Raw genomic sequence first — 25,609 nt, 5'->3', positions numbered from 1 at the left:
GTCTTAATGTATATATATTGTAATATACTCGTATTAAATAATTGAATATCCCATGTGCTTCAAGTTAGGTTCACATGAACTGCATAAGTTTGTTATTGATACTCGTTTTACAGAATATAAACTACATTTGAATTTTAGCTTTAATATTGTTAAATGCAAGTAGATTTTTTCTTAATCAATTGCTATTTCCATATTTCTATAGTAATTTGAGATAACAAAATGCTTAGGTTCTTATTAGATATAAACTGAACTTTTTGTTATGAAATCTTGTGATGTAAAATTATGCAAATATCTATAGTTTTGTTTAGAAAATCTTTTGTGTCATATTGATTTTAAATTGTTTATACAAGTGTCAGAAAAATGTTTACAAATTGACAGAAGTGTGTCACAATTTGAAAATTTCACTAATAAACTTCCTTTCTATTTCGATTGCGTTTAAATTAGCTAACATTTAGTCTAATTGTTATGTGGTTAGTGATTACAATATTTCACTAGTACCAAGCTCAACTAATATGTGTAAGTATTTATATATAAAATGATTTTCAAACTCTTATGAAATTGTGTCTCTCTCCCTGTATTGTCATGATTCTATTAATATATTAACTACAAAATTAATTTTTAATATAATTTAAAACGTTAAAGTACATTAAGTATAAGGATCGTTATGTAGTTAATACTTGTTAGATGTTTTATCTCTTATGGTAAGCCATAATACACCATTCATTCATTATCATTTTCACACTACGTTGTGCGAAAAAAATGTACTAATAATGTAACGTTGTAAAGAAGATATAGGCGATAATAATATATACAAATATATTTTCAATAGACATTATAACAAAAAACCTTAACATATAAACTGTCGTGCCGGATTTAAGGAATCAATTTTTGAAGTAGACAAATGTGAATACACTTACCTTACACTTATAATAAAAAACACATACACTTATTAGAGAAAAAAGTACAATTTGTCATAATTACTGATACAAGTTCTTATTTAACATTGCAGATAGTAGTAGATACAAGTTATAGTATATTTTACGGAAGACGAGATTCACACATTCATTATGTTTAAATGTTTAATGTACCTGAACCAAAAAATAAATATGTTGTTTAAATAAAGACTTTTCTATATTTCTTTTCTATATCTAGATGATATATTTTAAAAACGTACTGAAGACTATAGATTCAAAATTATAAGAGCAGTTAGGTAGTGATTTTGGTTTCCAGCCTACAAGTTGAGGAATACTATTTTAGATTATTATATTTTTTTTTTGTTAGATGTGAGTTTACTTTTTCAAATGTTTCTGTTTTGTGAAAAGGCTTACGTATATGTGAATAAAATAAATGTAAATAAGTTTTTATTTTTATATAGTTCTTTATATAAATATCGCCGACGTTTCAAAGTTTGTTCGACTTCTTTCTCAGGGCGGAAAAAGTCAAACTCTTATTAGTTGTAATAATATTCTGTCAAATAAACTTCCATACGTCGGCAATATTTATATAAAGAATAGTTCTTTATATAAAAATATAAATAAAAACTTTTGTACAATTTTTATTTTATTCGCATAAGTCGTTTTAAAAAACCGAGAATTATTATTATCATTTATTTGATTAAGTTGAAATTACATGTAAATATTTATAATCTTTATCGGCATTATACAGAGCACTTCGTAGAAACAAGTTTCCTTTATATGTCTCGCTAATCATTGACTGTTCTGACTTTATTTAGTACCGCTATTTCTTATTTAACTTTAAGTCTTCCTTCCCTTTTAAAGCACCGTGATTGCCATTCCAGTGTAATTTTTAAAATGATTTTATTTTCTTATTCAACGTTTTTTTTTCTTCTATATTTAATTTCTGTTTGAGATGACTTTATTGCTTATTTGTATATACATATTCATATTGCATATTTTTAATAATAAAACATGAATAAATAAAAATAAATGTTGTAAATAGTAAAAGTAAATAAATGTTAGCCTCTAAAGTCAAAAACGTTTCAATAGTTTGAAAAATTCCACTATGCAAAACTCGTGTTTTAGCACTTGTTAAAATAACCAGAACGTGTTGTGGATAACTTGAAGTGGCCACGAAACGAAATGCATGTAATGTCACTAGCAAAAGTAGCTAGAATGCGTTGCGGTAATTGAGAAATGCCACAAAGCATTCTAGATTGTATTTAATATAACTATGCTTTTTCGCTCACTGAGCGTTTTAGGCTTTTGTGTGTAACATATATGTATGTTTTTAAGAAGTATTTTTTTTCTTTTTATAAACACATTTAAATGCATACAATTTTATTTTTATTGATTAACACATTAATAAAAATAACTTTATTTATATAACATATTTTTGTGAAATATATTTATAGTATATATATTTTTTACATCAATACAATAATTTTATTTTATCAGATATAATAAAATTTTGACGGAATATTTATATTTTTAGTGTGTAATTAAAAAATCACATTTATGAACAATAAATCATTAAACAACTGACCATTGTTGTATAAATTTCTTTTGTTTTCAAAAAAAATTTAAATAAACTACAATGCCAATAATAAATCCAATACTTATGAAATAAACAAAAGTGGCTTACACGTTAATGAAACTTAGTCACACTCGTTAAATCTTCAATAGTTTATCAAAACGGCTTGCCCTGCCTTATTTCATTTCATGTTACAGCGCACAATGAATGAATTTGTAATTAAACATTTCCGCATCCAAAAATAAATAAAAACTGTTTATCGTTAATGTGTTTATCTTAACGAAGAGAAAAAGAAATGGAAAGTATGAAAGTTCGTTCAACCTTTCAGCTTTTCTTGGGGTTGTAAATAATAAAAATGCCAATATATTGTATTTACAAAAATTGAGATAAAAGTAGTGAATACCAAGTGGAAGAAATGGTAAGGTGTGATAATGCGAATGTAATAATAAAATTACTTTTTAATTACTTCTGACTTAATTGTAAGCAATGCTGTGTAATTACATTATTTGTAATATATTAAACTCATTTCAAGGAAATTCATATTAAAAAAGGTATAATAATTATTGCTTTTATTTATTACTTTATTACTAAAAGTAAGGAAAAAAGTTGTAATGAACTGAAGCTTGTCAAATCAGTTGATTAATGCTCTTTTTTCCATAACAATAATCATGTCTTTTTTTTTATAAACATTAATACGTATATATGTCGTATACTAATAGTATATGCTACTAATAAAATATAACATTACATTAAGTTGGACGCCCACTTATCGTATAGTCTGCTTCAAATTTTTTTATTTTTCGTAGAAAAATGCCAACACATAGTTGTCAAATATATATTTTTTTTATAACTTTTGTTTAATAACTTCAGTTTTCTTCCACATGCAAACTTTTACTATATCTACGCACTCAACTGGTAAACTAATTAGCCACACGCGTTTAGGTCTCAGCTATATGAGAAATTTATTAAGTAGACTATAAAGGGGCAATATATAATTTTTGCTTTTAATTATGGTGCCAACAATTTTTGTTTTTTTTTTTTGTTTTTGCTCTAAATACCATTGACCAATTTGAGTATGCGAAATATTGCTAATTGATATCGCTTAATTCACTAGCGATTGACGTTTCATACTCATGCATGACAACAGAATAAAATATTTAATTACTTTTTTTTATTAACTATAGATTTTTTTTTATTACCCATAGAACTCTTTTTTTTTTTTTAATATTGAGTTACCTGTTATCAATATTGCAAAAATTTGTTAACCTTATCAATTATGGTTGTACGTTAATGTGCAATATATGTCTATACGGTTTGATAATATCATATTGAAACAATCAATAAAAATATTGTAAAAATCAATTGACTTATTTAACCAAAAATTTTTAACCAAATTTTAAAAATGTTACAATATTTTTTTTTTAATTTTATAGTTCAGTGCCTTCTTCTCTTGTTGCAAATATATATTATTTTCAATGTACTTTCAGTAAAATGTTTTCCAGTAAATTATTTTTAAAAATTCCATGCAAGTAAATGTTTGAATTTCTTTTTTTTGTTAAGTTGGTAACACTGTAATATATTATGTCACAGAGTTTTATACCGATTCAGTCATAAATATACTTTTTATAGGCAGTTTTGAGAATAGTCTTTAGTTTTTGTGCGAATATGCTTTTATAGTTTTAACGGACTCAAAATGTGTGAAACGCGGTAGTAATTTCATTTTGAGAAATGGAAAAACTCACACTAAAGCATATATAGTCATGTTTTACAAGGGTATCACTATTTATATTTTGAGGCTAATAATGCACCTCGTATATGATTTATTTTTAATATTTGTTAAATTTTTAGACAAAAATTTTTTGACTATAACCGCTATGTGTGATAGTGCATTATAGTAGTTCAACTGTAGTCTTCTTACAAGTCTGATCTGAACCACTTATGGAATATATGGCATTTTTCCAAAATCTTCCATTTCTCCATTGTTGTACACGTTATTATTGACTAATTGCATATCGTATTCGAATATCTAGTTATAGTGCATTGAAATAATGTGAGATCATTACAAACTTAAGAAATCATATTCTTAGGAACCAATTTTTGATGCTAATTTTGCAAATAATTTAGAACTGATTGTAAGTTTTGCTGATAAATCCTTCACGTCTAAAAAAAATAAAGACAATATTCAAAATTTTATTTTCAAGTGTAACCGCTGTAGGACTTGAAACCATAGATTTTTAACGTGATTACGTATCGTGAAGAATTAATATCTTAGTACTCTTAGTACACCAGTATAATGCACACCCATTGGAATTCCAATTGAAGCTATACGTTTGATATAGTTTCTCTCTTGGGAGGTAGCGAAGCTTATTTTACACCTCTGCTACTCTTTGGAATGTAATTGAATACAGACCTTTTGTTGTGCAACATTGGGTTTTAACCGCTATGATGCTTCCATTAAAGAGGCCAATCTCTATTGGTCAGGATAATCGAAGCTGTGGGCCCTAACCAAAAGAGGTATCAAACTTACACCTCCGATCGAGTTTCACAAGTGAAACTCATTCACTACTATTTACATTCCCCACAATATCGGGTCGTGCCTACTAGATTTAAGTTTCTTCCTAAAATAAGCATACTTTACTTCTAACCCCCATCCGTAGGTGTCGCTCTAGGATAACTAGTATGGTGCAGATTTTGATTGTTTTGAATTTTTTGTATCACTTGTATGCTTGTACTGTTGAGAAGAGTCGTCCTAAGTCTTATTTCGCATTTTCAATGACTCAGTACAAAAAATTTTGTTTGAAGTGTAAAATTTCATAAAACTTTTGTTCCATTAAATTGAAACAAAGGATCTAATATTTAAAAGATTTCTTAGTACATAAATGGACTGTGAAATTAGAAAGGTTCAGGGTCATTTTTTTGAAAAATTTTTGATATCTTTTTATATGTTACGTATTTTACAAAAATATTTTGGTAATAAATTTTCCATTTACTATATATCTTTGTTTTGTAATTGACATCTAAAAATGTTACTGTTGAATCTATATTACAATATAAACTGATTTGTATACATTTTTGCGAAATATATGGTATTACCTAAGCTCATCCATTTCTTCCCTTTATCGCAAATTACAAGCACAACATTCTGTAAAGTACATTCTGGTCTCCATTGGGGAATTCAAAATATGTGTAGTGTGATTACAGACTTCTATTAAGTTCAAAAGATCTTTTAAAGTTGTTGCGCTTCTAGTTATTTGCGAGCCCTTGCCTCTGTTTTTTTTTGTTATTTACACACTCTATTGCAAATAGTTTTTTACATTTGATAAATTTTATTAAAATGTATTTGTTGTATTCGATTGTTCTTTTGTTTGTAAATTGTTTAAAAAATATATCTGAAGTAAGCTAGTTTGTCTCGAAAAAGATAGAGAGGCACATTGTTAGATAGAAAGAGAAAATTTGCGTAATCTACTTCTCATGGGGATCCAGAATGGCGCGACGTCTCTTTAATTACGTTATAATATTTACAATAAATTTAATATAGTCATACGATATTGTATATTCTAATGTTATGAGTATGACTGAAATGAATAAAAGGAAAAAATATTGTTGGAAATATTGTACGTAAACTGTAGTGTGATTTATTTGTAACAAATAATGAGACTGTAAAAGAAATAATCAATGAATAGAAAAAAAATAAAATAAACCCAAAAACGTAGCAATTATTTTTATTTTGTCATTTCGTTTGATGTATAAATTATTGCAATATTATTTTACAGTACAATAATTTTATTCAAAAAAATTTTTTTCTTTAATAAAAAAGCATAAACAAGCGTTGATTGTACAAGTGATTAACACTTGAGTACTCAAATAAGTCATAAAAATTTTTTTTCTTAATATTTTTTAATTCCGACGTAAATTATATATAATCTTAAGCGAATATTTCAAGTACTTGAAAATTGAATTGTTAACAATATTTTTTTTGTCGGTTTCTGTATTTAAGTGGGGCCTTAATTCTGTTGGGTAATTCAATCTGTTACTTGGGTGTAACTTGATTAGAGTGACAAAACACAAATCTTTGAATGGTAATTATTGTGTGGAACAATAACCTCAGCAGGCGGTCTTTATACATTATGAATAGATTAAAATTACGTAAATTTATCTAAAAACTAAATAAAATCATTAAATTTGTAATTATGTATTGTCAAATGAAAAATGTATAACTGAAAGATAACTCTAATGTACTAAATGAAAATTGTTTCAGATATATGATGAAATTTTAATATAAAAAAATGAATTCGAAAATAACATCTTAAATTAACTTTAAATTGATTAACTGCTCTATTTTAAGCCTTTAAATTGTTTTGAGTAAATGGCATGACATGTCAAGGTATTTGCTATATAATGCAGTGTAGTAGACATTCGGTACCATATATCATTAATTATTTATCCAATTTTTTAATCACCATGACAAGATAAAGCCATTACTATTTGTCAGTAAGTAAATATGCAAACCAATCTCTTGATGTATGAGTTTTTCTATAGAAGCCTTGTGCAAGCAGCTTTTGTGGTTCTAAACAGGTCAAGCCATCAAATGATGGTGATAGATTATAAGTTGCGCTATGCTCATCTGGTCTGTTGTCTTTAGTTAGTAAATAATCTAGTCGTGTACGTTTTTTTTGCTTTTTCATCAATACAACAGGTTACTATCAAAGTAAAACATACCCTACTAAATGCTGTTGTTAAGAACACATCAACCTATAATGAATGAACTCAAGACTACTACTTCAAAATCTACTGTTTGAAAATAATAAACAATGGTCTGTTAACTATTTCAAACCTGAAAGATCTAGCTCACTATTCTCAGTAGAAGCTCAACCAATTAATTTAGGCTTGTCCAAAAAGCTTGACACTTTCATACGAAAATCCCAGTTCAGTAAAACCATGATTTATTATTTTTTTTTTTGGTTTCGATAGTGCAGTGAAAGCTCTGTTAAACGTACGTTCTCATAAACGTACATTTCTGTCAATGATACACTGTGACTAACTCATAGTTTGCCTTTTTCATACAAAATAAGTTCTTTTAAAAATGCAGTGCTTTTAGCCGTCTTCGCTGGTTGGTTTGGGAACTCTTGAACAGTCCAAATATCTTGTAGACAGCACGCCTAAATTCAAACTGCGCGGTTTTGAAAGTTGTAAAGTTCATTAATGTTAATTTTTGCTTTCATTATAGTTTATATAACGATTACTTAAATCCTTATATAAACTTAATTACTCAAATTACTTAAGTACGGCTTTGTGTCACTTAGTTAAGGTGCGCTGACTCTGTGCTTCAAATTTGGCAGGACACGAGTTCGATAATTTGTACTTGCAGTCTCAAAAAATTATATACGAATAATTAGATACAATTATTATTTCCAAGACCACTGGTGATGGGTATTTTGCAATACTCGAAACAAAAATAATATAAAATAAATTTTTGTTGTTGTAGTTCACTACTGTTCGAAAAACCTCTTTATGAAATCAACATATTTTTAAATATTTTTGATGTCAATGTGAAAAATAAATGAAATTTATAAATAAAGAACTTCCAAAGGCTTAATATACAAAATTGATTTTTTTTTGTGTTAACTCTCAACTTGTGAACTCCAACATTTATCTTTGGACTATTTTTAAAAGTCATGCACACATGACTGAAATGTATTTTTATGACAAGGTTGCACCTTATCAAAACAGCTTTCATGGTTCCTACATAACATGCTTGTAATGGAAAAACAAAAACGTTATTTTATGTACACAGGAAAGGATTACTGTTCGCAAACAACTCCAATATTCGTTCCGTAAATCTGCTTATATCATCATGGCACACAAATTTTAATTGCAGTAAAATCCTTTACGTAAAATGTTTGCTACCAGAAAACGTGCCATGTCTGAAGTAAAAATTGTTTCGTAAAATATGGCAAATAAATATGCAATTTAAAGTAGTGCTACGATTATACCAAGCCTCCTCAAAAACAATTAAAATTGATTGCTTTCATTAAAATGAAACCCAAACTCGACGCGAATCTCTAACATTGGCAATTTCTACAAGAAAGTCAATTTGAAGCCAGCGACTTTGCGCAATTAGACGTGATAGCGAAAAAGCACATTTACCACATTTTTTCCTGGTAAAAAATATTGTTGAAAAATATGGGTAATAAGGAAAAAGCAAGGAAAACACAAGAAAATTGCGAAGAGACAAAAAATATTACGGAAAATAATATTTCATCTATGGTTAAGTGCAAGATAAAAATAGAAGATACTCGTATACAAGAAAACTGAATGTTACTAGTGTGTTTTGTAACGAAACTAATAATTCAGTGCGATAACTGAAAATGAGCTACATTTTTAAAATGTATCTTAGGTTGAAGTAAACATATTACCATTAAAATATTGTTCGATGTAATTAAGTATCTTAAGATATTAATAAGTTTGTAAGAGAGATACTTGTAAATATAAGATTCATTACAGATATAAAAATAACAGGGACATGTTTTACACTATAACAATCTGAGTAATTATTATATTAATAAAAAATATATTATAATACATCACAATATTTAATAGTATACCTATATAGTCAGTCTATTAATATATGTAATTCTGAGTAAATGGAATAGTTACTAATGACGACTATTCGCGGTATTTAAAAAATGAAGTTAAAAAAGATTTTCAAAAGTTTTCCTTAAATTAGTTTTGAGCTTAAATTACTTTACATACACAAAAGCAACTCAAAACTAATCAACAACTTTAAATTTATTTTAATATATTTTCAATTTTTTTTTAAATGTAAGTAATTTTAAAACAAATTATTTCGATAAAGTAATCAACGACTATTTAAGAAATAAATTTTTATTTTCGAATGTACCTCTTAATCTTAATGTCTATATTATTACTCTTCCATCTTTGATGTTGCAAGTATTGTTGCAAATATTTATGTGCATTTAAAGGTGATTTGCAATTTTTTCCTCAACATCAATTTTTTATGTGAAGATTAACATTACCTTGACAAAATCGTTACATGATTCATAAATGCAATTGCATTTTTTTCAAAAAAAAAAAAAAACAAAATGTTTGCAATTATTTTTTTTTGTAGAAAAGATTCATGACTAACAATATATCTAGCAAAATATTAGTATCTTGTTTGAGAGCAATAATAAATAGATAAAGTTTATATATACATTTTTTTTGAATAAATTGTTAGTTGTTAATATACAAAATAAATGTTTTGTTTGTTGAAAAAAATTATAATATTTCGTGTTAACAAATAAATTATTTGTTATGATTCACAACAATGATTTTAAAAGTAATAAAATCACGTTGCTATAATAGAAATTAAAAACAATTAAATTTTTTTATTTTGGAAATGGTAGCACTTCATATCAAATCAACTACAGTAGAGGTCTAATATAACGAATGCACAAATTGACATGTATCCAATTTGACGTATGTTCAAGTTAACGAATTGAAGCTATTATATACATAATGTATATAATATAATAGTTTATATGATAAAGCAAAGCCTAACTATATAACGAATGCTACAGAAATAATAAATTAGTAAGTAATAAAAAAATCTCTTGCTCTTGTTAAAATACTCCAGAATAATGCTGTGGAACGCTTAACGCTTAAATTAGTATGCACCCAGAATACTTTACAGAATTGCTCTGAAACACTCAAGATTTCTATACAATAGGATATAAAAAATAATATACATCACACCTAGAACATGATTTAGCAAGACTTAAAATAGAAAGCATATTAAAAATCAATAGATATCTTCAAGAAACAAATGATGTTTATGTTATATTTTATTTTTATTTATTTTAATTTATTTAATCTTAGATAATTTTTTATTTATCTCTTACTTTATTTATCTCTTGCTACATTATTTTGAGTGGAATAGTTATTATATGTGAGTGAGTTAGACCATAAACATAGTAATATATATTTTTATATCTATTTTTTCGGTGCTAATTTCTAGAGGTTAGCCACCACTGTGTCCATGTCCAGGCATTGTCATCGTGCAATATACTGAGGGCATAACCATGGTTTGGTTATGAGGACATGACAGTGACAAAGTTCCAGTTTGGTTTGAGCATAAAACGAAATATACAACTTTTTGTTTTGAAATAAAAAATATATAAAAGGAAAGTAAAAAAAAATAAAAATAGTTAAAAAAAAATAACTGAAATACTAAAAACTACCATATATTTATTTATTTAATAAAATTATTCGATTTAACGACTATATTGATTTAAGATACGATAAGTTAAAAAAATCATTTGTTAAATTGTACTGCTATTGCAAATTCGCATTACTTCTGGATTCCCAATTAGATTGAAAATGTATAATAATAATATCAATTCTATTTTGTCATATTTTTAAAGTAATTTCTCTATTGTCTACATTCCTAAAAAAGTTGAAACTCAAATTACTGGGTTTAAGGTTGAAACTGCTTTCCTTATACTTTATTGTACTTTATCGTTAGCTTTAGGTGACCTTTTTGATCTTCTGTAATATTTCAAAAATAATTTATATAATTAAAAATTACATTCAGAATCAAAATTTGTGGTCTTCAATTAAAAATACATAAATCAACAGTATTCTATCTTGATCCTAAAATAAATCCGAATACTCCTTTATACACATTTCTTGATATTGTATTCAAATGATATATGCGTATATATATCTGCAATTAAAAAATCTGATTTTGATATGAATAGTTTTTTAGTTATTTTCTAGGACTCGTATAATAATATAATAACTATTATGTGTGCTAATCATATGTGAACACACAATTCATTTTACAATAATTATTATTTTTTATCAATATTTCGACTTTAGTCTAAAGTCATCATCAGGAAACTGAAAATAGAAAATTAAGTAATATTGTAATTATTATTTAAAAAAAAATATGACTAAATATATTTTTACTTTTTTATTTTAGGCTTTGCTCACTGACAATAACTCGTCTATCGATATTGACACCATTGCCTGGAGATATGACATCCTTGTCCTTAGCGGTGAAAATGCAAAGTTCCAAGCGCACGTTACGTTCACATGAGATACCAATAAGTGGCAGTAGCTTGTTGCAGTCAACCTCTACGACTTCTACAGGTATCAACTCATTGCAACAGAGTAATTCAGCAACAATGGCAGGCAATGTTGTTAGCAATATGGGTACCTTAATGCCCGGTACGCCCGGCAACATTGGTAGTGCTGGCATAGGTACCGGTATAGCAGGTGTTGGTGTTGGAACTGCTGCTAATGTACCACTCTCAGAAACTGAATTAGATTTACACTTCAGTTTGCAGTATCCACATTTTATTAAGAGAGATGGAAATAGGTTTGTATACATTTTTTTTTTGTTTTTTTCATATAACAACGTATTCTCTATACGCATACCTACATTTATGTGATACACTGTATATTACATTCATACAAATATATTTGTGTGTAAGCTAGAAGATATATTTGTTGTATTTTAACAGACTGCAAGTGCAACAGTATTTACAATATGTGCATTCAAATTGGCTTTTATAATTACATTTTGGCTTGTTAATTATAAATCAGTTTAAAACGCGTGCATATTAATGTGTTTGAAAGTGTAAACTCATTCAATTTATTTCACTCATTGTCGTCAAACATATATAATTTACACATTTTCTTCGTACTTTATTCAAAGTCAGATGTTTTTCCATTAACATACATAGCTCACATATTTGTGTTTAATTACTGAAGTATATTTTATTTAAATTATAAAATTATTTCTTTTCTCAAAAAAAAAAAAATAAATAAATAAATGAATGAAAAATTAATAATAAAAAATCATAATTTCTACCGCTGCTCTACTGCTGCTACTCAATGTGTAATTCAATGTGTAATTCAATGAAATATAACTATTTTTTAAATCTACGCTCTCTGCACATGTTTTAAATGCTACCAAAAATTTGCCTATTAAAATATTAAAATAAAATATATATATAAAAATAAATGAAATAAATTAGCCTACGTTATGGTTACAATTTGCCTTTCTTCCGCACTCATTCACACAGACTGGTGATTTTACTGCAACGCCGCAAAAAATATAAATCTCGCACCATCTTAGGATACAAAACGTTAGCTGAGGGTATTATACGTATGGATGCTGTATTGCAAAAATCGATGGATATGACTGTGGAATTAATAGCTTCCGGAAAAAATGGTCGTCCTGGTACCACAGTAGCCTGTTTGCGCGCTGAACGCGTTTCGTCCATTCCAGTTGATCATGACAATAAAAATAATAATAGTGTAATGCTGGCAGGTAAGTTAGAGATTAGATTGTATACTATATAAAGTTTCATAAAAAGAGAAGTATCTACGTAAAGGAAATCGAATTTTTTTTGATTTAAATGTTTTGATTAAAATTGAAAGTTATTAAATAACCTTGTTGAAAATTTATTGCAATTGAAAGTTGTTTTCTTGTTCATTAAATACTTTTTCAATCCTCTTCTTGAAACAAGAAAGAGGATTTTCCGAAAGAAAAATTGTGAGCACATCAATATTGTTCCTTTCAAAATAGTTTCAATATAATATATATTTATTTACTTTGTATGTGTTATGATGTTGTACATGGTTTATATTTTATTATATACATTTCTAATTTTATCCAAACTACGATTTTTCAGTACTTTGTACTTATAAATGCGAATTCATTAAAGATTATTTAAATTGTTTAAATGTTGGATTATTTATTTGATGTTTTATCCAAACTAAGATTTTTAAGTACTTTGTATTTATAATTGCGAATTCTTTAAAGATCATATACACTATTTGAATGTTGGATTATTTATTTGATATTTTATCCAAACTAAGATTTTTAAGTACTTTGTAATTATAATTATGAATTCATCAAAGATTATTTAAATTGCTTCAATGTTAAATTAAAAGATTGATTTACTTTTCGGTTTTATATATCTAAATAAAAATAATTAATAATTTTAATTGTACCAGAATTTTATAGTTCTCACATAATCTTCAAATAGATTTACTGTATTTTACTACTAAATTACTAGTGATTATATTTTTAATTAAACAAAATTGTTACTTATTGCCACCCACATTATATTTAATACTTCCGCTACGGATTCTTATCTAAATTTTGTAATAACATTTAATTACAAAAAAAAAAAAAAAAAAAATTTAAATTAATTCAAAAGCGACTGCAACTAATAGTCTAATTTAATTTTATATGCATGATAAGCTCGCATAGGATTTCTGAAGCGCCAACAGAAGCGCGACATCGCTCAGATATTCTCTGGCACACAACATTTAAAAATTCGGATAAAATACAATACTTAAATGAAAATTTTATGCAGTATTTTGAAATGAGCAGTATTTGACTTCACAATTATTAACAAAACTCCCTTTTCTATGCTTTAAAGATTTTATCAAACTTAAACAATTACAATATCGTAGAGTATCGCAAAGTGGAAGAAAAAATGCTTTAATTTTTTTTCTGCTTAGTAGCACTTATATGCTGTATGTTCTCACTTAATTGAAATTTCGTAGGAAACATAATTCATTTACGTATTTATACATTGCTTAAGAACCTGTTCGGTGTATTTTAAAATAGATTCAAATCTATTTTCGTATAAAGCTGTGAAATTATTAAAATAGCTATAAAAATGTGAAATATTTTGATTTGCCACATATGAAAAATTCATACGTTGAAATGGAAAACATCTGTTACGGCTTGAGTATTGGGCAAGCGAGCCAGGGTGGGATGTGCGCATACATTGCTCTAAATTTACATATTATTGCTTGTTATTTCAGATATTAACATAATAAATAACAATAATTATTCTTATTTCTTCACACTGCATTATTCAAATTTTTTTAAAATAAATATTAAAAAGAATGTTTCAGACATTGTTTTGAAATTTTTTTAATTTATAATTGTAAATATTTTTTTTTTATTTTGATAACAGATATTTTTTTATAATGATTCTTGTTGTTCAACAATTTGATGGAACACAAATGAAATTACTACTATTAAAGTAATTAAATCTCACCATTATATTAATTGCTTAATATGTTTTTCCCCTTTAATTTTGCTTAGGATTTTTAATAATTCAATTTAACTTTGACCCTTTATATTAAATTGAATAAAAAATATATAAAGTTTATCAAAATGTTTATAGAGAGTATAAGTGAATATATATATACTATAAAAGTCTACTCCTAATCAGTTGATTAATAAGGATTTGTAGTGATAGCTTCTACCTGTCTATTGAGTTGTTCAATTTCGAATTAATCGAATCAAATATTAAAAAGAGACGTTATGTTAGTTTTAACAGATTAAGTCGATAAATGAATAAAATTATTTGAAATCATTATACAGGGCCCATAAAACATTGATATATCTTAAATTTCTTGCAGATAATTTTTATATTTTTCCCTTTAAATTCAATGCAATGTATAAATCAGATTTGAGTTGATAACAATAAAAAGCAATTCCTGCAAATAAAAAATATGTACAAAATACAACAAATTTGCAATAACAGCGATGTTGTTTCTAGTATCTTCGTAAACTAACCGTTGTAACTGAATGATTGACTAATTTATTTTGTCTCACATCAACAGTGAAGTAAATCTACTTATTAAATCTACTTAGATTTAATAAATGATCTTGAAGATTTTTTTATTTCATTTTGTGTCTATAAATTTAAAATCCTTTTTTTCTTACTTATAGTTTTAATTAATTGCCACTATAATAATGTCAATATATGTTAATATGAAAATTATAAAGTTTTAAATCTTATTGATCAAAAAATTGTAAAATGTCATAACATTGATGGAACACATTATTAAATTTAAATTAAATAAAAAAAAAATTTTAATACTGGTAACAATACTGGTAACATTATAGATTATTATTTTTATAATCTATAATCTATATAATCTTTATTTAATTTATAAATTTTCTTTTTTAAATTAAAAAAAACTGAGCTGAAAAAGATAAATCACCTGAGCCGACTGTAACTATATAAATATTATATATTTTAATAGTTTCCTTCTTTTTAAATTTATTTTTTGGTAAAATTTTTTGTTTTAATATATACATTTTGAATTTTTCTATTTTCTTAAATTATTTTATATATTACTTATATATCATATTTATTTTTTCTTGAGTTTTTTATTTTGTGCTATCAATTTTTTTACTTGTTTATTTATTCATTTATTAATTTTATTATTTTTTTATTTGCTCATTTATTGATTTTGATTATTTTATTGTTTTTTGTTTGTTTTTGCCATTTTGTTAATTTTTATTTTGTCATATATATAGTTAATTTGATTTTTAATTTTTTATTTATTATTTATATATATTACCTATATTTATTTATATTGCTTTTTTACGTTTTAACTTTCTTATAAAGAGTATTTCTTTTATAAATTATTTTTTTCATATATCTTCCTAGTTTATTTTTTCAATTACTATATATATATACTTTTTAATATTTTTTTAATAATATTATAAAAAATTATATTTTTCAATTGTTATTTTTTTTTTGTACATGTCGTGCGTGAATTTTTTTCATATTTTTTTTTTTTGTATTTTGTATTTTGTGTAATATATTAAAGATTTTTGCCTACATTTATATTTTGTTTTTAAATATCTTTTTCTTTAATATATTTTTTTAATTATTTACACATATTTTGTTGCTTTGTTTAAATTTTTGTTTGTTTCTACATTATTTTTTTATTTAATAGCATATGTTTTTAAATTATTTCCTTCAGTTTTAATATATTTTTATGCATTATTTTGAATCGTTTTTTCTTTATTGTGGTTTTATTTTTATTTATTTCATATTTTCATATAAGTGTGTAAAAATTATATACATTTCATTTGTTATATTTCATTTATTTATTTCATATATTATATTTATTTATGTATTTTACATATCTTTTTTATTTATTTTATATTTATTAATTTATTTTCATCCGATAAATATTTTAATTAATTTACTTTTATTTAATTATTTTTGGCTCTCACACTTTTAAATCATTGATTTTTTATCCACCTTGATTCCATGATTTTGCACTAGATATTATTTTGTTTTTGGTTTATTTTTTCTTTTATTTATTTTTGTGTAATTTTATTTACTGTAAGTAATTTAATTTAATTTATTTCATTTTATTTTATTTGCATTTTTTTTATCAAATTCATTAGTTTAATTTATTAAGACTTATTTATATATTAATATAATGCTTAATATTGTTTTATAATACATCTTTTTAACAACAGTTAATATTAACCGCAATAAGCATGTATTTTATAATAAATTATTGATTATTTAATATTTATTCTTAATATAAAAGAAAGAGGGGAAACATTTACTAAATTTTAATATTTTATATCACTTGTTTTTTATAATTTTACTCGTTATCCAAACATCATTTTTGCTCGATTAAGTGACTTAACCGTCCGTCTATCATGCTCGTCCCATCGATTAATTTGAAAACAAACAAATATTCAACATAAATACTTATAAACAGATTTAGATACATTTATATCTATATATACTAAGCAATATGCGCGCCTGCAATTTTGGCAGAAAGCCAAGGCGAACGTGAACATGACAGCTATAGGGTCAACCGTTTGACACATGCAACCATACACTAAAAAAAATGAATTACAAGCTTCTCATTAAAAAAAATAACGTTTTTGTTATGCTACCAAAGCAACAAATATTTTACATATAAAAATGATAAGTCGGTCACAAATTTTATAAATAATAAATATAAATATATGGATATATAATGTGCTTAAACTTGACGATGGCGGCTATAGATAGTGTCGTAAATGTACATATAAGATAGACATATTTTCACTTTTCTAAGTGTAGTTCAGGAATGGCATAGATTGTTTTTAAGTTATTCTGTCTTACACACGTTTTGCTTGTATTCCTATACATAAATTATTTTTGCATATATTATATTTTTCTATCTTGCTATGTATTGTGTCTGTATTGCATCTCTTATTCTATACTTTGTCTTTCTTACTTCGACGACAGGATTTAAATCATTTGTCCTTGTACGAGATAACCAAGTGCTTGTAAATCTGATATTTTTTTTTTCCAATGATAGCTATAATTGGTAACTTCAACAGTTACTAGGAATTTAAAAATATATATCTTAAAATAAAATTTATTTTTATATATTTATTGTATGGATGTCGTTATTGAGTTAAAGCCGGAGTAGCTTCCGTTTGCATAACTACATCTTTTGTTAATGCAAGCAGCTCATTTAGCCAAATCATCACCAACCCAATGGTGTCCCAAGACATTATTCCTCCTACTTGTCAGTGTTGGACATTGGCACAATATATGCACCGCTTTCTCCTTTTCTTCTTGACATAGTCTGCAAGTGTCTTCCTCAGCAAGAGTTATCTTTTTGAGCTGATTAAGTAATTTATTTATTTTAGCTACAATTAAACTTTAATTAATTTTATATAAAACTTATTAATATACCTCTTCGTTATTTGATTTGTTTCGCTGTTCTCAAATTGTAGTAACGTTCACAGATTCAGTGTGAACACTTAATTCTAATAGTGCTGTTATTATTGAATAGGATCCTCTAATAGTTAAATGTAAACATACCATAGTATACTATTGTAAATAGACTTAGCACATTATTGTGTGGTTTATGTATAAAAATATTGAGTATTGACTTATTTGCTTATTTGATTATTTTGAGTTTACTTTTTATTAATAATGTGTACATTTATTTAAAGTTTTATGTAACATTTATTAATAATTTTTTAGCTCTTTTATATACAATAAATGTGTATTTATTTATATAGTGCTTCTTTATAATGGTTTGTTTATTTATTTTTATTCTGGCTGTATGTCCCCTTCATCTATATTTCAATTCTGCTTCAGAGTCATCATAAGGATTACGATTATAAGTTAATATTATTAAAATTGCATAAACGTTCTCCTCTTTGTTCTATTGTCTATATTGTACTTAGTACATGTACTGAGTGATGAAGATCATAACGATAGTGTCGTCGAACATAAATACCATTTGCAGATGTTGACATATAATAAATCATTATATATGTACCTCAGTGTAGAGTGCACTTATAAGTCGCATAGTAGCATTGAAAAAAATCTTCTTATGAGCTTTTATTTTTCCTCCTAAGTGTTTAATGACAAAATGCGTAAATTGTGTCAAGCTGGCAACATTTCATTTTTATGTATTTGCACAATTTTTTTTCTCTATTTTTCTCTACTTTATAAACAGAAATGTTTATAAATTTATTTTTATGTATGAAATAAATTTGCAAAATATATTTCAGGGATAAATACGTAATAGTTGTGAACTACTTACTTTTTGTTTACTCAAAGCTCCTTCAAAACATTTTTGGTTTGTTTTGTTTTATCGGTCAGGTTGATGTACGACATTCAGTTCACTATTGACATATTTGATGAGTTTCGTTTCGCACTAATAACATTTTTTCTAAGAAGTCTGCTTTTATACATTATAGTCAAGGATATTTCTATTGAACTTTTTTCAATCGGTTAAATTTATTGAAGGATTTTAATTTTTCTTATTGACCGCATTATCTATTTTAGTTTATATCACCTGTTTTGCATTTATACAAGTTTTTACCAATTAGATAATTGAAAAGAAAAGTACTTTACTAAATGAAAACAAACAGTTCAGTTTACTATTTATGAAAAACAAAACTAAATGAATTAAAAAAATTAAAAAAATTAAAAAAAATAAGAAAAAGTTTCAAATTAAGGATTAGTCATCAGTCTTTAAACAGTTTGCTTATGCTGTTTTTCATTTGATTTTCTTTCCAAGAATTTTTGAAAAAATTTTTTAGAAAATTTCCCCATGACTTACACAATTAAAAAAATTTCTTAATTTATCAGCTGTGAATACGTTTACATCTCTCCGTCTACATAAATAAAAATATATATCTGATGTGCTGCGTATCTTTTATTTTTGTTTTCAACAAATTTTGTTTAACATTTCAAACATTTATTTTGCGTTTGTGCATAACATGACGCGTAGCTTTGTTTGGCTTGCAGTAGATTTGGAAGACGTTCACTTATCAGCCGCGTGGCATCAGGAACTAAATTTGAGCAAATTCGTAGAAGAATCTTTTTCAACTTCTGTGACTCATCATAGCCTAAAGTAAATTTCAATGCAAGCAAAAAAAATATTCTCTGTTTTTTTTATATTTTATTTTAATTTTATTCATTTCTTTTCCTGTATTTTTGCCCTCGTTTTATTTATGATTTTCTTTGTATTTTAATTGTTCTGGAAAATGTATACCCTCATGTCTTCAAAAAATATGTCGACCAATTTTGGTCCAAAATAATTTGCAAAGTTCTATTTACACTTTTATATGCAAACAGTTTAAAAAATTCATGAAATTTGCAAAACTTTATCCAGTTGAAGATATAATGTACTATTAAGTACAGTGGTAACTCGATTCGATTCAACACTTTCGTTATAAAAATTTTTTACCAAGCACTAAGTACCTTTGCCTTCCATTCTACAAAATCGATAATTGCACATGCTTAATACTTACAATATAATATATTTTTTATTATATACTAAGTATTTGAGCCTTTCGTTTAACCCTTATAATTAAAGTCATAGAAACTTAGATGAAAAAGAGACAATCATACATTTTTTCTGTTGCTGCTTAGTTTTAGCTAACAGGAAAATATTTTCTTGTCATTCTGTCAGACTGTTCTTCGGTAAAAACTAGACATACGTTAAACTACATAAACTCAACTGGATAGATCTAGTTTATCTATAGTAGTTTCTTGCGAAGAATGTGATGAAAAACGAAAAATAATTACTAATTATATTAGCAGAAGGGTAACTTCCTTTTAGCTACTATAACCAACAGAGTATCTGGGGGATTTAATCCATTATTTGTGAGATTTTTGGGTTCATTGTGATTGAATAAAGTTCTGGGATATAACGTCGATTTTACACCTCTGAGAATAAGTACTAAATGAAATAAATATTTTATTGATTTATCGCATTTGAAAATCCTACAATAGATATTATAACGGAATTACTATTGATATATGTCTACACTAGTGGTGACATATAACTTACAACGCGGTACTCCTTATGAATAAAATAAAATCGGAGAAGATTAGAAATCAAATTGCTTTGAAACTTAGTCTTTACAATTCTTAAGAGTAAAGTAAAATATTAGGGCTTCATTTTAGATAGCAAACTCATCTGGACACTCATATTAGAGAGAAAAAAATATCATGCAACTTGAAACTTAGCATATTAGGGCTTTTATAGGATGTAAATTTGAGCTTTAAAAATAAAATATTGTATAAGTAGTAACAATATCAAGTCTTCTCTTTAGACGCGTATTATTTAGTAAAGCGGCGAGTTCTACTATTTAAGATCTTTTGACCTATCAAAATATTGTATTCAGAAGATTTCTAAAAGTTTGATGTTATATAAAAAACAACGAAATCTAAGAAGACCAACAGAAAGCGTTAAACAGTTTATTAAGAGTAAAGCTCTCAAACTATTTTCGACAATAGATGCCCACAATTGATGCCAGCACTAAGTAGACTAAAATCATCTGCAACTTTATTATTTCTTGTCTCTAGTATTCTGTTATAAATAGCAAATATATTAATTAACGTGCTTGATCTACTCGGATCGGGATGCCATAAATGTAAGCAATACTTTACAGGAAAATATAGACCTTATGGTGGAATACTTCCAAAAATGGAAGATTAAAATTAATAATGACAAAACCAAGGCTATATTTATAACTCGAAAAAGACAGCATCCTCCAAGAGTGAGTGTTTGCGACACGGAGATACAGTGGGAGAATAACATAAAATATCTGGGGGTCACTTTTGACAAACGGTTCAATTAGCTTAAGCATTTGAAATGCAAACGGAATAGCTGCTCTAAGATTCTACATTTATTAAAGCCGCTATTTAATAATTATCACTTCAACTTTAAAAACAGAAAGTTACTTTATACGCAAGTAATTAGACCTGCATTACTGTACGGATGTGTTACATATAGCAAAGCCTCAAATATTACCTCAAAGCAATTACAGATAGCTCAAAATCTGGTATATTAGATCAACAGACATACATAGAGATCTTAGGATTGACTCAGTGAAAAAATATATCAGAGACAGATCTCTAAAATTAGTCACTAAAGTTGATACGCTAATTAACCCCGCCCTAACAATCCTCAAGTCCACTTCTGGACTCTCAGGAAGATATGCTGATTTAAGGTCCGTCATCAACTAAAAGACAAATAAGTGATATGATTTTTTTTTTAGCCTAGTTAAAGCCTAGTGTGGGGTAGAGATAAGCCCCCCAGCCATTATAGAGTAAAAGTGCGTAATAGCACTAACTCAAGGAGAAGAAGAAGAATCAATATATTTACAAAATGTAACGAGAAATAGTAAGTAGTTCATATATACAATCATTGACCTAAGAAGGTGTAAATGCTTAAACTCACTAACTTGAGGAATAAGGCAAGATAGATTATTTTTCATTAAGAATTTTAGTAATTAAAGTAAAAATTTAATTAGTTTGGGAATCCCTGATAATGATTAAACAAAATTTTTAACATAACTCAAGTTAAAAAAAGGTGATTATAACAGAATACTGTTATTATTAACAGTTTTACGCAAATTCTAAAGCAAGTATAATATAAAGTGCTATAAAAGCGATAACACTTTCCACAAGATTTATCTGCTTCTATTTTTAATAATGCATAGCGTTAAGTGAATATTTGACTAGTACTTTAAAATAATTAGGTATATCTTTATTACATTCAACACGTTCAAGGCACATGCTACTTACAGATGTTAACATTTTTACACTATTGGCAGGGAAAAAATGCTATCAAGTTTATAAAGCACGAGAGTACAATCGGATACCTATCAATTTTTATCAATTGTTATAACACGTTTTTACAATCTATGCTATATAGATACATATGTATGTATATAAAAGCAAATTTATGCGGTTAATACTAGCTCATATAAAGGTATATGCATATATCTTTTATATTTTGAGTTTCATTTATTTTCTTAATTTATGACGTTATTTGCTTTTTGTTTTGTTTATATCATTAGCAGATAAGAAATGGCAAAATAATTTATTTAAACACTTGTTTTTAAATAAAATGAGTTAAATTTTGTATAAACAAAGTTATATTAGCAATTTTAGGGGGCAAAAAATATTATAAGTGAAAATTGAGCATTTGTACGGTGGCTCTCTTATCAAATTTGTACAGATTTCGTACGATGTGGGAGTGGGAGTAAAAATTGTTGATAAAAATGATTATTTTGCACTTGAGTAATTTTGTTCAAGTTGAGTGAATAAATGAAATATCACTTTTTTTTTTTATATATATGTATATATGGTATATCTATTTTTTATTCATTAAAGCATCAATATTTGCTATATTATTGTTTTTCTTTTTTTGTTCTACGACTTTTTAATACTTTGTGTTTTTTACCGAAATATAAAAAATGCATTTAAATACTTTAAAGTTTAATTAATTACCAATTTTTGACAAATGAGACAATTTCTATATCGTATTTTTTATTCTTTTATTATTTATAAATATGAGTCAAATATCTTTTATAAAATCGCGTCACCTTAACAATCTATTCTACATTTCGTTATAATGAAAACTTATGTCACTTTGTTGGTGGTATATATTGTATATTTTTTAATACTTTTTTCATTTTAAATTATGCATAATTGTGTCACTGATGACTTAGCCTTTTTACTTTTAAAAATTATATTACGAGTTTTATGGCAGGTGTATTATAATTATTTAAATGCATTATTCACAAGTAAAATGAAATAAGCTTTTAAATTGACGCAATATTTTTTATTGTTATAGATAGTCCAACATTTTATATAGTCATCTTGTTATTGTTGTCTTAACATTGTCTCAAAACTCTGCTCTAACGATTGGTTTAATATACCACATATAATTTTATTATCTCCAAAAAGCGTTTATCATTTTTATTTTTTTTTTATCTTTATTAGAATTTATACTATAATCATTCTCATTAAGAAAGTCCACTAAACAACAACAACAACATACTAAAAAATATCTTAAACCGGTATAAACTATTTGCTTCCTTTCTTTACTGAAATACCATGCTATACCACTGACGTCATTACGACCTCATAGGGTCCCATTTGAATTTTATAATTCTGTCTTTAGTAATTCCAATTGAAATTATTTTGCTTTGAACCAAATTGTCTAAAAAAAAGATCATTGACATATATTGCGTTAGTGCAGCACATATTTTAAAATTAATTTAAATTTTATGAGTACATTTTTAGAGTAATCTAATATTTTGGGAGTAGTGTTAAGAGGTATTTATTTTTTTATGTATACATATATCGAATCAAATAACACTTTATCTGTCAATTCATACTCTCATATATAACAGCTATTAATTTCAGGGTAATTTTGCTACTCTAGCAATATAGAGTTTTAAATTAATCTCGAGTGTTATACATTTTGCCCCAGATTTACTAATCAAAAATGAACATTGCACTAAAAGTGCATCTCGTTTGAAAAAGTTACTCAAGATTTACCAATTAAAAACGTCATAAGTTATTTCTATATATTAACTTTATTTACTGATCTATTTGATTGAAAAAATAAAAAAAAAAAATTTTTTTTTTGACTTTTGCCCGACTTAACCATCTTTGTCTTCTGCAGAACCTGTTAAATCACTGTTTTTAGTGTTTTTTCAATATAGAATATAGTATATAATATATATATAATATAGTAGTGGATTTATAGAATAAATAGACACAGATATTCAGCTTAATTAAGTTTAAATTTTTTAAAAATTGTTTTAATATTATTAGCCAGTTTCATTTATTGTCTTTAGAAAGCAAACGTGACATGAAGCCTACCTTGGTCACTTTTGAATGCATTCACCATATAGTATATCGTTGCTAGTCCTGATGTATATGCTCTATAAAGATTATTCAAAAGATTTTAATTTGTATCACATAGCTTACACTTTTTATATAACTATTTGGTTGTCTGATCACTCTACAAAATTTGTAATTTTTTTAAATACTTCAGATGAATTTTTGAAACCATCGGATGAATTCACTTCAAAAAGCTCTATATTGTAAGCGTCTTATAACAGATTCTTGTAAAAACTTGTTGATTTGCATTTGTATAATCTAAAAAAGAAAAAATTATTAATCTCTTGTAAAAAAAGTATCGTTTACTGATTAATAATAGAATAACACAAAGTAATCATAGTATGTAATTATACATTATCTATATAGTTTTTCTTTGTTTTAGCTATTTTTACTCTACTAATGTGATTTGAGAGGTATATTTATTTTGTTTAGATATTTGTAATGCAGTGCCGGAAACGTTGAATGACATATAAACGTAATCAGCAAAACGCTGCATTTTTATTTAGTTATGTGCTTGTCTGTAAACGTAGATATGTCGATATTTCATCACTAACTTAATGAACTAATCAAGTGGAACTCTACAAATGATTTCCTTTAAATCCAAGATAATAAAATTAACATATGAATGAAAAAGGCTTACTGTATCAGGCATCGCCCATATAAAATGACTCTTGGTAAAGATGTATATTTGTAAAAGCTTCTCTATTCATTTTAATTTCATAAATAATTTGGAAGATAGATCAGAATGTACAGTTTTACAGTTTTAAAATGACGATTACAAACTTATGCACATAATTGATCAATACATTATCTTTGTAGGTTGTAGCCTAAGTAAGATAAGCCTTTCTTAATTTTAAAGTAAAATTTTAATAAAACTTACTGACCTGTTTAGTTGATATTTTAAGACATACATCATCGTTAGTCGTATCCAGGCAGTGTCTTGATCTGGTTTCTAATTTATATGGAAGTGGTGTTTAGATCTATGTCTTTAACTGTAAGCTGAGTGAATAAGATTACTCTCATTAGGTAGGTTTTATTGAAAACTTTTTTCATTACTCACGAATTATTGTAAGTATTCAATAGAATCAGTGTAGAGG

General features: G+C 26.0%; 1 protein-coding gene across 4 annotated transcripts in view; it reads left to right on the top strand.

The window, feature by feature from the left end:
• Window positions 1–25,609, top strand: part of LOC119673873 (phosphofurin acidic cluster sorting protein 2-like) — a 62,967-nt gene that overhangs the window by 13,853 nt on the left and 23,505 nt on the right. For 2 of the 4 annotated variants that reach the window (XM_038084965.1, XM_038084963.1), the window contains exons 3-4: window positions 11,474–11,872; window positions 12,582–12,829. In XM_038084965.1, the coding sequence (XP_037940893.1) occupies window positions 11,474–11,872; window positions 12,582–12,829 (647 nt within the window). Of the gene's footprint in view, window positions 1–11,473; window positions 11,873–12,533; window positions 12,830–25,609 lie in introns of all 4 variants that reach the window. The other 2 variants (XM_038084964.1, XM_038084962.1) reach the window with 1 other exon arrangement.

This window comes from Teleopsis dalmanni, chromosome 2 (genome assembly GCF_002237135.1).
Source record: "Teleopsis dalmanni isolate 2A chromosome 2, ASM223713v2, whole genome shotgun sequence".
Taxonomy (NCBI): domain Eukaryota; kingdom Metazoa; phylum Arthropoda; class Insecta; order Diptera; family Diopsidae; genus Teleopsis; species Teleopsis dalmanni.
This window is presented reverse-complemented; position numbering and strand designations above follow the sequence as displayed.